Here is a 13,591-nt window from a genome sequence, read left to right as displayed (position 1 = left end):
GGCTTGCTACTTTCTATCTCGCTTGCCTCTTCAGCAATGCAATCACTATGGGTGCTTGGTTGTCATACACAAAAAGAATTGGGTTGATGTAAGAGATAGAAGGTAAGATGTGAGGCTTCAACGTGCCATGATGCTTCAATGCGCCATCATGTTCAACACGCCATGGTTTCAAAATGAAGCTCCACTCCACTCCCCTCCATTAATGATCCACTTCACTACCCTACAAGATCCCATTGCCTCCCAGTATTGGTTGCGTGACACGTGGCTTCCCTTCATCCATGACACGTGGTACTTTGTTCCTTCACACTCTGCTCATCACTCTCCAACCACGACATGTGACGCTTGGAGGTTCTCCCTTGAGTGACACGTGGCAACCTCTTGTGCCTCCCACCCTCCTCAATAGATAGTAAGAAGAGGGAAGCCCTCCACATGTGATTGTTCCTCCTTGAGGAGCTAATCTTCTCCTAATCTTATAAGAAAGACAAACAAATCATGCTGCGAAGTGATGTGCTTTCTATCTCCACTATCGAAATACCAAACATTCACATTTGAAACTAAACGACATACATCATGAATAGAAGGATTGTGATTGTATTACACAATATATGCCAGTCATCTTATGCATAATTACATGACTCCTCCTTTCTCCACTAGATGTTGCTACTTTGGTCATTACCAAGCCAGCATCCCTCTTCTCCTTTTTGAGCCTCTTTCTATACGCATTAAAAGGCATTCAACTAGGCTTATGATAGAAATTGCATTGTGCCTTTCTTCTTGACCTTCTCACCTCTTTCCTAGCATCCTTGAAAAAAGAATAGGCTGACTTACCCTTGGTCTTGCTCGCAACATGTGAATCCTTCATTAAATGCAAAGTATGCTTGGACTAGATATTTTTAAATATTTTTACATCTAATGTGTACTATCTTGGATTGATGTATTGGACAATGAGGGGGTAACTAGATATTGGAATTGACAAACACAACAAACATGAGTAGAAGACAACATTTTCAACTTGCATGTTGCAAAATACAATAGCTCAGTTTACTTAATGCCTTTCAAATGTTGTCCTCCATTTACTTGATACTAAAGTATTTACCCTCAAGATCTTTGCAGGGATTTTGTGTTTTTATGGACATGTTATGATTGCATGTTGACACTTACTTTGGTTTATAATTTTGGTCCATTTTTGAATGGTGAGAGTAAAGCTAGTTTATCACGAGTTCCTAGTTTAAATTTGGTTACTATTGTAGAAGTTTCATGGGAATCCAAGGGATCCAATATTTCATATATAAATGATATGCCAAAGTGTGGATTTTTGAATAGTTATGGATTTTATTACTCTTGCTTGCATAGAAGTAATTATAGAATTTATCTTCTAGTAACTCATGACATCATACATTTTAAAAAAGTAATAATGTAGGGCACTGGGATTGACTACATGAGTCGATATCCGGTCCTATTTGACCTTGAAGATGCTTGGAGTTGAAGACCTAAGGGGGTCTAAGCACATGGGAAAGTGTGTTTGCTCTTGAATCGGAGGAAAGTGGTGGAACCTACAAAATTGTTCCATGATGGGGAAATGTGAGAATGGAAGGCACGTGAAAACTTGTTCCATGAAAATCGGGGTCTAAAGTTATCTAATTTGCAAATTGACATGCAAATATTTTTCGGGGAGGTCACCATTGAACCTTGTTAATTTTGGTATTAGGACCTTGAGAATACATTATTAAAAAAACATCCATTATGTGCACCTAAAAGTTATTTGAATTTGATGAAAAAGGATTTTGTGAAGAGTGCTCTTATTTAGAAGAGTCTAGATTGGAATGTGTTAAGAGCTGATGCACACACGAGAGCTCAAATGAATTTAGACTCAATGTCAAATGCATAAGTGATATGCAAGCAAAATGTACCTTTTTGTCATGTGATCTAATTGGGCAATGCCAAGCAGGCTCTTAGAGCCTCATTAAAGGCACCCTATAGCTCTCTAACTAGTGATAGACCTCATTTCACTAGTAGTTTGCAAGAAGCTGCAATCTTCAAATTCAAGGCTTCGTTTCAATTTTTGTTGACTAAAGTGTCCTACTAACATGTCTGAACAAAGTTTTGGTGCTCTCAGAGGCATTCCCTTGAAAAGCTTGCAGAGCTAAAATGCCAAGATTTATTGAAATGTTATTGTTCCCACTCACGTAATGCTCTAAACCTACTAGTCTTGAGCAAAACCTTGCTTCATTGGAGATAGGAAAACATACCATGCTACCTAGGCACCTCAGTGCTCAAGCTTTTACAGAGCTTGCAAACGTGCCCCATCCCATCTCTGCTCCACTTTCCTTCCCTTGAACACTACCATTGACTGGCTACAAAGTGGTAGAGTGCAAGCTAGTTCTTAATTCTGTGGTAGATTCAAAGAGGTGGGACCCATAGCATTCGTGGGAACATTTGCTGGTCTATGTGGGCATGTTCCCAATAGATGGCAAGGAGCCTGGAGAACTACTGGTGGTGGGAAGTGCATCTAACCAACCACACTCTTAACACTTGGTATGTGGGAAGTGCCTTGTGGATGGCACGGAATGCTTGGAGAGCCACTCGTGGTGGGAAGTGCCTCTCCAACCATGCTCTAAACACCTGGTGTGATGGACCCGTGAGACCACTCAGAAAAAGAAAAGAAAAAAAGGAATTATAGAGTAGGTCCCGATGCTTCGAAAATCTCAGCATGGATGAGTGGAAATCACCAGTAGCCCCCTGTAAGAATCAAATTCTCACTATTGTAGAGGACAGTCCCCATAAATATTTCAACGTTGTAGAGTAGGTCCTCTGATAAGTCCCACCTTACCAATCCCTCCCCCAACGTTCACTTGGTCAATGGCTTGATGCATTTATTGCTTTGCTTTTTTTGAAAAAGAAGAGATGGATTCCAGATCTTTGGCTCACAGGGATGGCCCAACCCACCCCCTAAAACACCTTCAAATGGGCTAAAATCTCCGAAAGCGTGTCTCCTAAATTCACACAGTGGTTCAGTGAGCTCTTCCATGGGGCCCAATTAGAGGATCGAAATAACCAAACAAAGCTGTATCCTCATTGCATGTGGACCTGCTCTTGAGGAAGAAAGTAAGAGCACATTCCAGTGAAGAATCACGACGAACATCAGCTGAAACATAGCAGTAACCTTGTGGAAATAGCTTCGCGCAAAACAGTAGTTGCTTTGATGCAATAAATGCCCTATTTTGTTGGACTATTGGAGCAAGATGAAGGTTGTAGACTGCTGGCTCAAACCCCCCGGAATCCACTCCTCCCTATATTCATGGTTATCTTCACTCGCATTGCCGATGTTAATGGGTGCTTCCAATAAGAGGAAGGTGAAAATCTTGAGAAGAGACTATTCTTTGCCTATTTGCAAACTGTGGGCGTACATTTCCCGTAGGTGGGAATGCCTCTAAAAGAAAGATAGCCAAAGGTGTTTCCTCTGTCCCCACCCTCAATCTTGTTTCTTTAATTATTAATAACAAGATGAATTTCATTCATGTGGCCTGCTAAGAGAGAAAAAAGAGAGAGAGAGAGAGAGAGAGAGGGGACTCGGGAGGCCAAAAGCTCCCAAAGAAGACCGAGTCACTCAATGCATGCATTAAAAGCCCCTTAGAACAGCCTATAAACAATTCAATGGAGTATAAGTGGACCAATCACCTTAAACAAAATGAATTGTCTAAAAAACTTTTCATATCACGTGCATCTTGACTAAGGCCTTCCTATGGGCAGGCCAAAAACAAAAGGAAAAAACAAAGAGACTTAAGTTAGAGGAGAGGAGACGACAAACAAGGTATCAATGGGGATGTGTATGAGAGTTGGCGCCTATTTTCTTTTCAAATCTCTCATGGATTTCTTCATACATCTCTCTCAACTGGGAGGTCCTATTCTCTTTTCAAATCTATTTCATGGTTTCTTCATACGTCTCTCTCAATCTTGATTAAAGCATCCGTCCTTTTCAAATCTGTCATCTTTATCAATTTGAATTCATTTGGGACAGCTCGCTCAGCACTGGATTGAATTTTGCAGGCTTGCGTGATTCAATTTTTGAAGCTACCCTCTGCCTGCACAGCGAATCATTGATGCTTCCTTCCTTGCAATTCAAGCAATAGATCCCATGATCGAGTAGCTTCGACTAAGCTCTCAGCTCATCTGTTGTCACCTCCCTCCCTCTCCAGAGATTTATATCCTCGCTGCTCTCGGTTCGTTTCCGGTGACGGTGCATCTTTTACCGCGTTTTGGAGCTGCCTCTTATTCCTTTGCATTTCGTTTTGATCGCTGATAGATTTCACCAATAGATTCTGTCACTCGGCCGCTCGTTTCTAGAGCTCGGAGTTTGAAGCAAAAGCTCGACGACAAGTACGCAGACCTTCAAAGCTAAGTGCAGTTTGCTGTCATGGGTGCATCTGCGAGATGGTTCAAGGCGCTGGTTGGAACCAAGAAGTCCAAATCTAATTCGGGTGGAGCTCAAGACGATATTGTGAGTAGAAGCACTCGACGCATGGAAGAATATCAACTAAACTTCACACTTTTGGCTTTGATAGCAGTAAGGATCGATTGGCATTTGAAGCAATTCTTCATCCCCAATTTACTCTTCGTTTGTGTCAGAAAAGTTCCACAAACGGCAAATTCAAAAGATGGCTTCTTTGGAAGCCTGGATCGGCCAAGCGAAGAAAAGAGAGCGAAGAGAAGAATCTTACTTCCAGTGATGTTGGAACCATAACTCATCTTGAATCCTCAAACCAGGAAATCGTGGAATGTACTGACGTTCAAGATAAAAAGAAACCATGGGCTGCTGTGCTCATCCAGTCGGGCTTTCGGAGATTTCTGGTTTGTACAACTTCAGTTCTTTTTGTAAATTGTCATATAAGTTTTGTTCTCCAGTGTGGATGAGTCACGGACAGCATACTTTCAGCGCATCCAATGGGTTGCGGAATGAATCGTCTGAATGAATCCATGAGATGTCTGGTGGGTGCAAGCCCAACACAGCAAAGCCCTCTCTCAAAACAAAACAAAATCGTCTGCAGGAATTGTATTGCCTATTCTTTCAGGCGATTATTTTGTCCGACAAGTTCAATTGAGGATATAGGTACTGATATAGCCCTTTCTGTAATCATGATTTAGGCAAGGAGAGCATTCCGAGCCCTGAGGGCTTTGGTAAGAATACAGGCGATATTTCGAGGTCGTCGAGTGAGAAGACAAGCGGAGATTACTCTACGCTGCATGAAAGCTTTGGTGAAAGTCCAAGCTTTGGTTCGAGCTCGGTGCGTTCGTGTCTCCAGAGAGGGAGTAGCGGTTCAGCAGAAAATCAATCAACTTCGTCTGACCCAAGCTCAGCTGCAAATCTTCGAGGTGCGTTTCGGAACCCATTTTGCCAGTTCTTTCGTGTTCACACGCAGTTGCAGATTGATTTATGCGATGATGACGCAGATCGATGGGCTTTGCAACAATTTACGCATCGGAATGACGAAGTTTTGCAGATGGATGCTGATGAAATGGGTGTGAGTGCAGAAGAAGGCTTGGTGCGATTGTCAGGGAACGATCGAAGAGATCAAAGCGCGGCTGCGACAGAAACACGAGGCAGCCATGAAGAGGAAGAGAGCGATGGTATATGCGTTCTACCATCAGGTGAGCAAGCAAGCGAGCACAAATTCTCCATAATCGTCTTCTCCGTCGCCCATCTTTATCCAATCATATCACACATTCTTTCTGATCTCGCGATTTCGACGCAGAGCGCAAAGACGAGGACGCCCCGGAATCTCTTCTGCTCCAACTACAGCTTCTACAACGATTTGCGGCTCTGCTCGGCGGAGGAATGGAGCTGGCTGGAGCATTGGATCGCAGCGACGCCCAGCTGGGAGGAGCGCGCGCTGCAGCTGCAAGCATTACAGGCCGCCGCTTGCAACGCCAAGCTGCCGCCGTCAAAGAGATTACCATCGACGACGCCCCAGCAGCAGCAAATCACCATCTCCTGTTCGGGTCCGATCTTCTCGTCTTCTCCAGCGATGTGCGCGAGCGATCGTAACTACTGCAATCGGCAGATTTCTGGCGACCAATCTTTGCTGGGGTGCCAATCCGCAAGATGGAGATCCAACAAGCCGAGCTACATGGAGGCCACCATCTCCATGCGAGCTAAGTGCAGGAGCTTTAGCTTGAGCGCCAGCGACCACAGTCAGCTCCAAGCTTCCATAGCTCAATGCCTCCAGTCTGAGAGAGATGATCATCTTCGTTAGCTTCCACCATAGCTTCCATAGCTCAGTGCCTGCATTTCGTTTTTTGCATTCTGAGAGAGATCCTTCCTCTGATTTTGCTCCCGCCATATCTTCCACAGCTCGATCTTACCTGCATCCTCACAGAGATCACTCTACTCTTTAGCTTCTTTCCCCGTCATTGCCTTTCTTTAGCTTTATGTCTCGCTGCCCTTCTCATAGACAATCCCCATCTTTAGATCCCATCGCTCGACTCTATTCTCAACACTCGACTCTCCCCTTGGGCTTCCATCGCTCTCTGCCATTCTCAAAGATTTATTGTCAGTCTCTGGACCAAAGGCGATCCTCATCTTCCTACAGGGATTTCTTCTCACTCTGCTTGCATTTGAGGTGCATTACGGAATGCCATCTTAAGATCCATTTTCATCAAGACTAGCTTCTCCTTTAGCTTCCATCACCCAAGATTTTGCCTCCATCACTTTCCCAGAGGGACGATTCGTCAGTCGTGAATACTTGTAGCTACTGCGAGAAATTCTTCCGCTTTTGTTTCCACGATTCAGTGCCATCGTCTTAATGCTGTTCTGAGAGATGCGACTACCCCCTCGAGCTCCATCACTCGATACCAATCTGAGTATGAGAATTCCCCGATTGAGAGAGAATCCTCCTCGCTAGTTTCCATCAATTCCAAGATTTATCCCATCTCCTGTGACTCTCTACAAGGCTTGTTGCATCCGCCTCCTTACGTGAATATGCACACTAGTAAATGAGACTTTATTGTATATGACAAGGTTCCGTGCTATTAATAAGTGAACAATGACTACGCATAATAATAAATGTGTGTTTATAATAAATGGAACAAGGTGAATGATAATCATTCATAAGGCCTGCCCAAGATCAAAAAAGTAAACAAAAAGGAATTCACTAAATGGTGTGAGAAAGATTGAGAAGATAAAGGGGTGAGAGAGAGAGAGAGAAGGGAGGGTGTGGGAAAAAAGGTGAAGATCTTGTGTAAGAAGAGTTGAGGAGATAAAGAGGGGAAGAGAGAGAGAGAGAGAAAGTCAACCACTTTAAAGTTTTCATTGAAGTTCAATGATGAAGAGGCAATAGGAAAAATGCACTTCCAAAAAATTCAAGAAATGCTTAATTTTTGCTTTCCCAAAATTGCATTGTTGTTAAGGTTGCTCAGAGAGTGGGCCAAAAACTAGAGTCATGGAAAAAATCTCTTTTATAATAAATGTAAAAACAAGAGTCATGGGAATGATCTTTTATAAGAGCTTTTTGCAAATACATTGTTGCAAACTCAAAGAAGGAACAAATGCAAAACCTTTAAGAGATGTCTAAACCAAGGGGAAGTCTCAATGGAGAGAAAAATTTAGTTGGTCTTAAACATATGAGGGGAGATAGGATGGTAATGTATCCATCATGTTTGTGCTTACAAGAGTAAATTCCTCATGAAAAAGTACAGGATATGTGCTAGTGGATTATGAGGGATGCAAATTCTCATTTTCCTCCCCATATTTCATAAATCCACACTCTATTTAGGGGCCTTGGTTTAAGATGGATTACTAAAGTAGACAATGGCTTGTTTGTATGTTTATTTCTCATACAATAGAAAATGTTTCTAAAACCTTTTTCATGTATAAACTCAAAGTTCTTAAAAAGTGAACTTCAAAGATAAGCTTGTATTAGGGAGTTTAGTAAGACCCACATACAAAAAAGTGGTCAGCATAAGAGACTACATTGGCACAATTAAGTTCATCACCAAATTGGAAAATGCTTAATTGCTTGATGTTAGAAAGGAGTGCAATTTTTCAAGGAATCCCTTCTCATAATAGTTACACTCATGTTAAGTAATAAACTTTTACCCAATGATAGCACTTCCTTATCAACCAAAGCACCCTCACCACTAAACACCCATTGATTCCTACATCCTTAGATAGCTAGGAATGCTTATCACCTTAGATAACTAGATGTTAGCTCTTGATTAGGAGAATTCTTGTACATCCTTTAACTAAAAAAATTGCTAGTTTAAAGACTCCAAAAGCAATGCATAAGATTAGCTTATAGGCTAAATAACTCTAGACTCCTCTCATTGTAGCTCGAGACTCTATAGGGCAATCTAAGAATAAATGATAGATTTCAACAAAGTGTCACAAAGGGGCCATGAGGGGGACACTTATGCTTATGATATTCAATTATGTTACATGATGCTATGCTCTGCACTTATGCTTCTAGACACTTATGCTATGCTTAAAATTGAGCTTAGTGAGGCCCTTCTATATGGTCTCACATCTAATAGATTATACTATTGGGGCATCTCAATTGGTGTATCTCCATGATGTCCCTATTCTATTACCTATGTTTGTAATATCTGTTAGGCTTATTTATATGTGTGGTCTCTAATTTGGATTTTTATCAAACTTTTTTATGAATTTTATCACTTGCATTGTTCATACTTCCATGTGTGCTATGTGTTTATCATGTGCATGTATATCAATATGATTTAAGAAAGCAACTTAGTTGGTCTTTCCTTCCATTGCTTATGCATTGGGCCTTGCATGTCTTCTTTGATTTACATTATTAGCCAACATGTGGTGATTGGGCTCATGATTAAGGTAGGGTGATTGAGCCCACTCATTTGACATGTAGTCGAGGATGCCCCCTTAGCTCCATCTTATTTTTATTGTTACACATCAAGTCTTATCTTGAGTAGATAAGCCTAGTAAAGGATAGTGAAGTTGTAGGGCTTACAATTCTCAGTGGAGGGTAGATGATCGACATAGTCTTTTAGGTCTCTTAAGGCTTAAAGAGATAAGATACTTTTGCACGTTCTTTAGGCTTATGCATTAAGTACAAAAATCTACTCTTATAAGCTAACTAATTCTCTAGGTTTGGGATGGAATAAGCATGCCACCGGCTATTTGATTGGAGTTGACATTGATTTATAGGCAAACTTGTCATGAATCCTAACAAAAATCCATGCTAGTAAATCCTAATTTATCAGTCTACTAGCATGGATTTTTAAAGGATACATGACAAGTTTGTGTATTGGAAATCTTAGATTTGTCCTATGCATGTTCAGCTTAAAGTGGCAATCCCTTATGATTAGGATGGTCTCTTTTCTCTCGCCTTTATTTCCATGTACCTCCAATTGGATACAATAACCCATTCAATGCTATGGAAAAAGGTAGGAAATAAGCCATGGCAAACATGGATTTCTTGGGAGCATGTTATTAATCCTAAGAGGAGTGGGGGTGGCCTTATTAGATGTCCAGTTATTTTACTCACGTTTGTTAGGATATGGGCTTTACTCCAAGGTATACGTGATCTCAAGATCCATGGGTGGTAATGGCTAAAAAATTTAGCACTCATTGAGGAATTTGGACTTGTGCATGGTAAACCTAGCATTGATGGTACATGGTCTTGGCAATGGCTCTCAACGAGTTCACACTTTCTCCTTTCTCATTTGATGGTCTCATGAAAGGTGTTGGAACATACTAAATGGAATCTCTCTAATAAATTATTGTATTTGAGTCTATGGAAGGTGAGCTTCTATCCACTTCCTGACTTTTGCAATGGCTTAACAAATAGGTTGATAGGCCCAAATTCAATTCAATGGCTTCATAAGACTTAGTGGGAATTTAGGATGCTTTGTTGCCTCTTATTGCAACTTTAAAAAATCCAACATACTTTGAGGTTCCTTGTGGATATGTACAATTATGGGAGCAAGTGAGGGCCTCCCATACATTTTTTGGTGATATTCCTCAAATGGAGGCCCAACAACCTTGGTTGGATTGTGGACATTTAGCACGGCTCAAGACATAGTCCAACATACAACAAATCAATTGTACAATATCATGGTAAAGGAGAAGCATTGGCTCAATCAAAAGGCTAACCAGGTATGGAATACCCACAAGAGTAGGGCCCATTGGAAAGTACTTTTGCAAGGATAGTTCTCTAGGCTCCCATATCAAGGGAAGTTGTTTATTTGGTTCATGCTAGTGGGAGGCCTACCCATGGGAAACCAATTGTTGCAAAAGTGGTGGCTTGCTTTTGGTAATTACTAAATGCTTAGAAACTTCTGTACATATTTTCATTTTATGTCTAATGGTAGCAAAGTTATGGGATTTCATCTCTCACATTTGGAATCTATTGACCAATAGACATGTACCGGTTTAGATGATATCGGATGCGAACAGAGAATGTAGGTTAATTACTCTATTCTATGCCACAGTTCTAACGTGTGGTTGGTGGCCTATTTTGAGACCGACCTCCAGTCGGCCGGTTTTTTTTTTAGGCCGACTGGGTCGCTCCCCCAATTGTGTCTAATCGACTACGTTTGGTGGCTATATAAGAGCAAGCCCGTGAAGCCTAGCATCATCACTGGCTACAGCAACCCTGATTCCTTAGCATCCAGCCTCCATCCTCTACTGTTTCTAGCATGCCATCGAAGCTTCTCACACAGGAGCACACGACTGGGAGGCAGTGCCATCTATTTATCAGTTTTACAATAATCAAATTTTTGATTCTCCATACTATCTGCTTTTCTCTCTTGCATACGAGATCCTGTTATCTGTTGAGCATAGACGTTGTATTGTTTTCTTACATGGTATCAGAGCTTGGGCTCTAGCAAGAAGATTTGGTAGTGTGTTTCTATTTGCGAGCAAATTGTGAGAGATGGCCTAGCCCCCAAGATTGCGAATCCCACTGTTTGGCGAAAGCGGAAAGTTGGACAGCACTAACTATCCACTTTGGAAGTTCAAAGATGAAGACCATCCTAAGCACATACGAGTTTTGGGATACTGCCACTGGGGTGGACGTGAAGCCAGTTGCAAGATCGAATCTAGCCAATGCAGGACAACAAATAGTACCAACTGCGGATGAGATTCTCGTGTAGACAAGGAGAAATGCAGATGCGCTGTGTTCTATTGTCTGCAACGTAAGTGATTCTATCATGGCATTAATTCAACATTTCACCATAGCGGAGGAGGCATGGACAGTCTTGAAAAATCAATATGAGACCACGAATCAGACACGAATTCAGAATCTGGAGACTCAATTCGTGAACGAGAAACTGTCTGAGTCTGAAACGGCAAAGAAGTTCATCACCAGGGTGAAGAATTTGTGTGATCAAATGACTGCGATGGCATCACCATCACCAACAAGAATCTAGCACGAAGGTGCATACGGATTCTCCCACCAAAGTACGATGGTCTTGTTACAGTGTTGAATACGCAGAACAAAAATCCGCCCCTCAACTTTGAGGATTTTAGTGCAATGCTTCTGGAGAAGGAGATGCGTCAAAAGACGAGGACTGGAGAAGATTTGGCTTTCTAGACTGGATCAAAGAAAGGTAAGGGTAAGGACTCTAGTAAACCATCTTCTTCTAATGATAAAAAGAGAAAGAAGAAGATCAAGTGCTTCTATTGCAACAAGGCAGGGCACAAGCAGAATGAGTGCCGGAAGAAGATTGCAAATGAGAAGAACAGAGTAAAGAAAGAGTCCAACAACAGCATGTAGGTAGTACCAATAGAGCTGTTCGTAGCAATTGAGGAGATTTGCACGGAGGCAGTTCATGTACCTATGGATGAACCTTGGATTATTAACAGTGGTTCATCGTGCCACATGACCAGTTGTAAGGATTGGTATACCTCTCTACATCCGATAGCGAATGACATCCTGGTAGCAGTCGGCAATGATGCAAAATGTCTAGCAAAAGGAAAAGGTACAATTGCTCTCAAGTCAGATGGAGTTGTAAAATAGTTGTTAGATGTTCTTTATGTGCCAGATATCAAGAGGAACTTGTTGTGTCTGTTTCTGCGATCATGGATTGAGACCTCAAAGTTCACTTCGATAAGAATGGCACACAGATTTTGGATCTTCAAGGGAAGGTCATTGGTAAAGGTACAAGGTGCAACATCTACAAACTCTTAGCTTTCAGTGCTTGAGCCGATGTGAGCAACACTAAGCTGTGGCATGAGAGTTTTGGTCATCTAAACCTTAGTTCTTTAAAGGAGATGCATAAAAGTGGAATGATTGCAGACCTACTAGAAATTACAGATCTACTTGATGTATGTGAAGTTGCATGATGGGCACGTAGCATCGGCAGCCCTTTCCTAAAGAGGCCAGTAGGGCAAAGGCTCCTCTAGAGCTCGATCACACAAACCTCTATGAAAAGATGGAGACGGAAGATTTGCGTGGTTCCTACTACTTCATGACGCTGATCGACGACTATAGTAGAAGGATATGGATATACTTCCTGAAGACTAAAGATGAGGCTTTTAGTAAGTTCAAAGAATGACATGTAATGTTCGAGAAAGAAACGGGGAGGAAGGTGAAGAAGTTGAGATCAGACAGAGGTGGAGAGTTCACATCAAGTGAATTCGAAAGTTATTGCAAAAGTCAAGGGATCAAGAGGCAGAAACCCCCACCACATACATTACAGCAAAATGGAGTAGCAGAGTGCAAGATGCGCGTCATATGCGAAATGGGTAGGAGTATGATGAAAGGGAAAGATTTGCCAAAGACTTTCTGGGCTAAAGCATGTAACACGGTAGTTTACATTCTAAATCGTAGCTACACAAAAGCTGTGAATGGGATGACTCCACTACAAGCCTTTTCTAGTAGGAAACCTTCAGTTGTACATTTCAGAGTTTTTGGATGTGACTGTTTTGTGCATGTCCCTGATGCTAATAGGACCAAATGGGAACCAAAGAGCCGAAAGTGTATTGTCTTGGGCTACAGTGAAGAGGCGAAGGGTTATCGTCTCTATAATCCTGTTTCCAAGAAGGTAATAGTAAGTCGCGATGTGGTCTTCTCAGAACATCTGCATCAATTGGAGAAAGATGCTTCCTTCTCAGACAACCAGGACTAGGATATCCATCCAGTACAACCACCGACAGCAGACCGAACTCCCCCAACGATGCTTGGGAGGATTCAAGATAAAGAAGAGGAAGAAGAGCCTACAAAACCACAACAGCAATGGCCATTCCCAAAGTGGGTAAAGTAGCTTTTGGACGGCAGAGAACCTCTAGCCATTAAGGAGGAACCATCCGAACAATGCCGATCCAAGAGATTAGAGGAGCAAAGAAGGGCGCAGGAACACTTGGTCAACTATGCTTTGATGACAGAGGTGATTCGTGCTGAAGAACCCAGGTGTCTTGAAGAGGCATAGGGTGATGATACGTGGATGGAGGCTATGCAGTCGGAGTATGGCTCCATAATGAAGAACAACACTTGGGACCTTGTGGATCGACCACTAAAACGCAAGGTAATCGACACCAAGTGGGTGTATAAGACCAAGTACAAGTCCGACGGCACAGATAAGTACAAGCCTCGGCTCGTGGCAAAAGGATTCACACAGG

General features: G+C 42.0%; 1 protein-coding gene across 2 annotated transcripts; it reads left to right on the top strand.

The window, feature by feature from the left end:
* Positions 1–4,010: 4,010 nt before the first annotated feature.
* LOC147894720 (protein IQ-DOMAIN 6-like) lies at positions 4,011–6,970 on the top strand. 2 transcript variants are annotated; one of them, XM_087385228.1, is made up of 5 exons: positions 4,011–4,498; positions 4,627–4,848; positions 5,143–5,370; positions 5,530–5,646; positions 5,751–6,970. In XM_087385228.1, the coding sequence occupies exons 1-5, from the start codon at positions 4,415–4,417 to the stop codon at positions 6,249–6,251; spliced, it is 1,152 nt and encodes a 383-aa protein (XP_087241354.1). In that variant the 5' UTR covers positions 4,011–4,414; the 3' UTR covers positions 6,252–6,970. The 2 variants fall into 2 exon arrangements, with proteins under 2 accessions (XP_087241354.1, XP_087241355.1); XM_087385229.1 differs by having other exon boundaries at positions 5,499–5,646; positions 5,751–6,126.
* The last annotated feature ends 6,621 nt before the right edge of the window (positions 6,971–13,591 follow it).

Source organism: Dipteris shenzhenensis, chromosome 14 (assembly GCF_047967505.1).
Source record: "Dipteris shenzhenensis isolate YYH24624 ecotype China chromosome 14, Dip_SZ_1.0, whole genome shotgun sequence".
NCBI lineage: Eukaryota > Viridiplantae > Streptophyta > Polypodiopsida > Gleicheniales > Dipteridaceae > Dipteris > Dipteris shenzhenensis.
Note: the sequence above shows the minus strand (reverse complement) of the source record. Positions and strands in the feature narration are given on the sequence as shown.

Bases quoted from the DNA above. Each gene is read 5' to 3' on its own strand.
- LOC147894720 (XM_087385228.1), top strand. From the start codon at position 4,415: ATGGGTGCATCTGCGAGATGGTTCAAGGCGCTGGTTGGAACCAAGAAG. The intron at 4,499-4,626 runs GTGAGTAGAAGC...CGTTTGTGTCAG, and splicing joins GTGGAGCTCAAGACGATATT to AAAAGTTCCACAAACGGCAA. The intron at 5,371-5,529 runs GTGCGTTTCGGA...GTGTGAGTGCAG, and splicing joins CTCAGCTGCAAATCTTCGAG to AAGAAGGCTTGGTGCGATTG.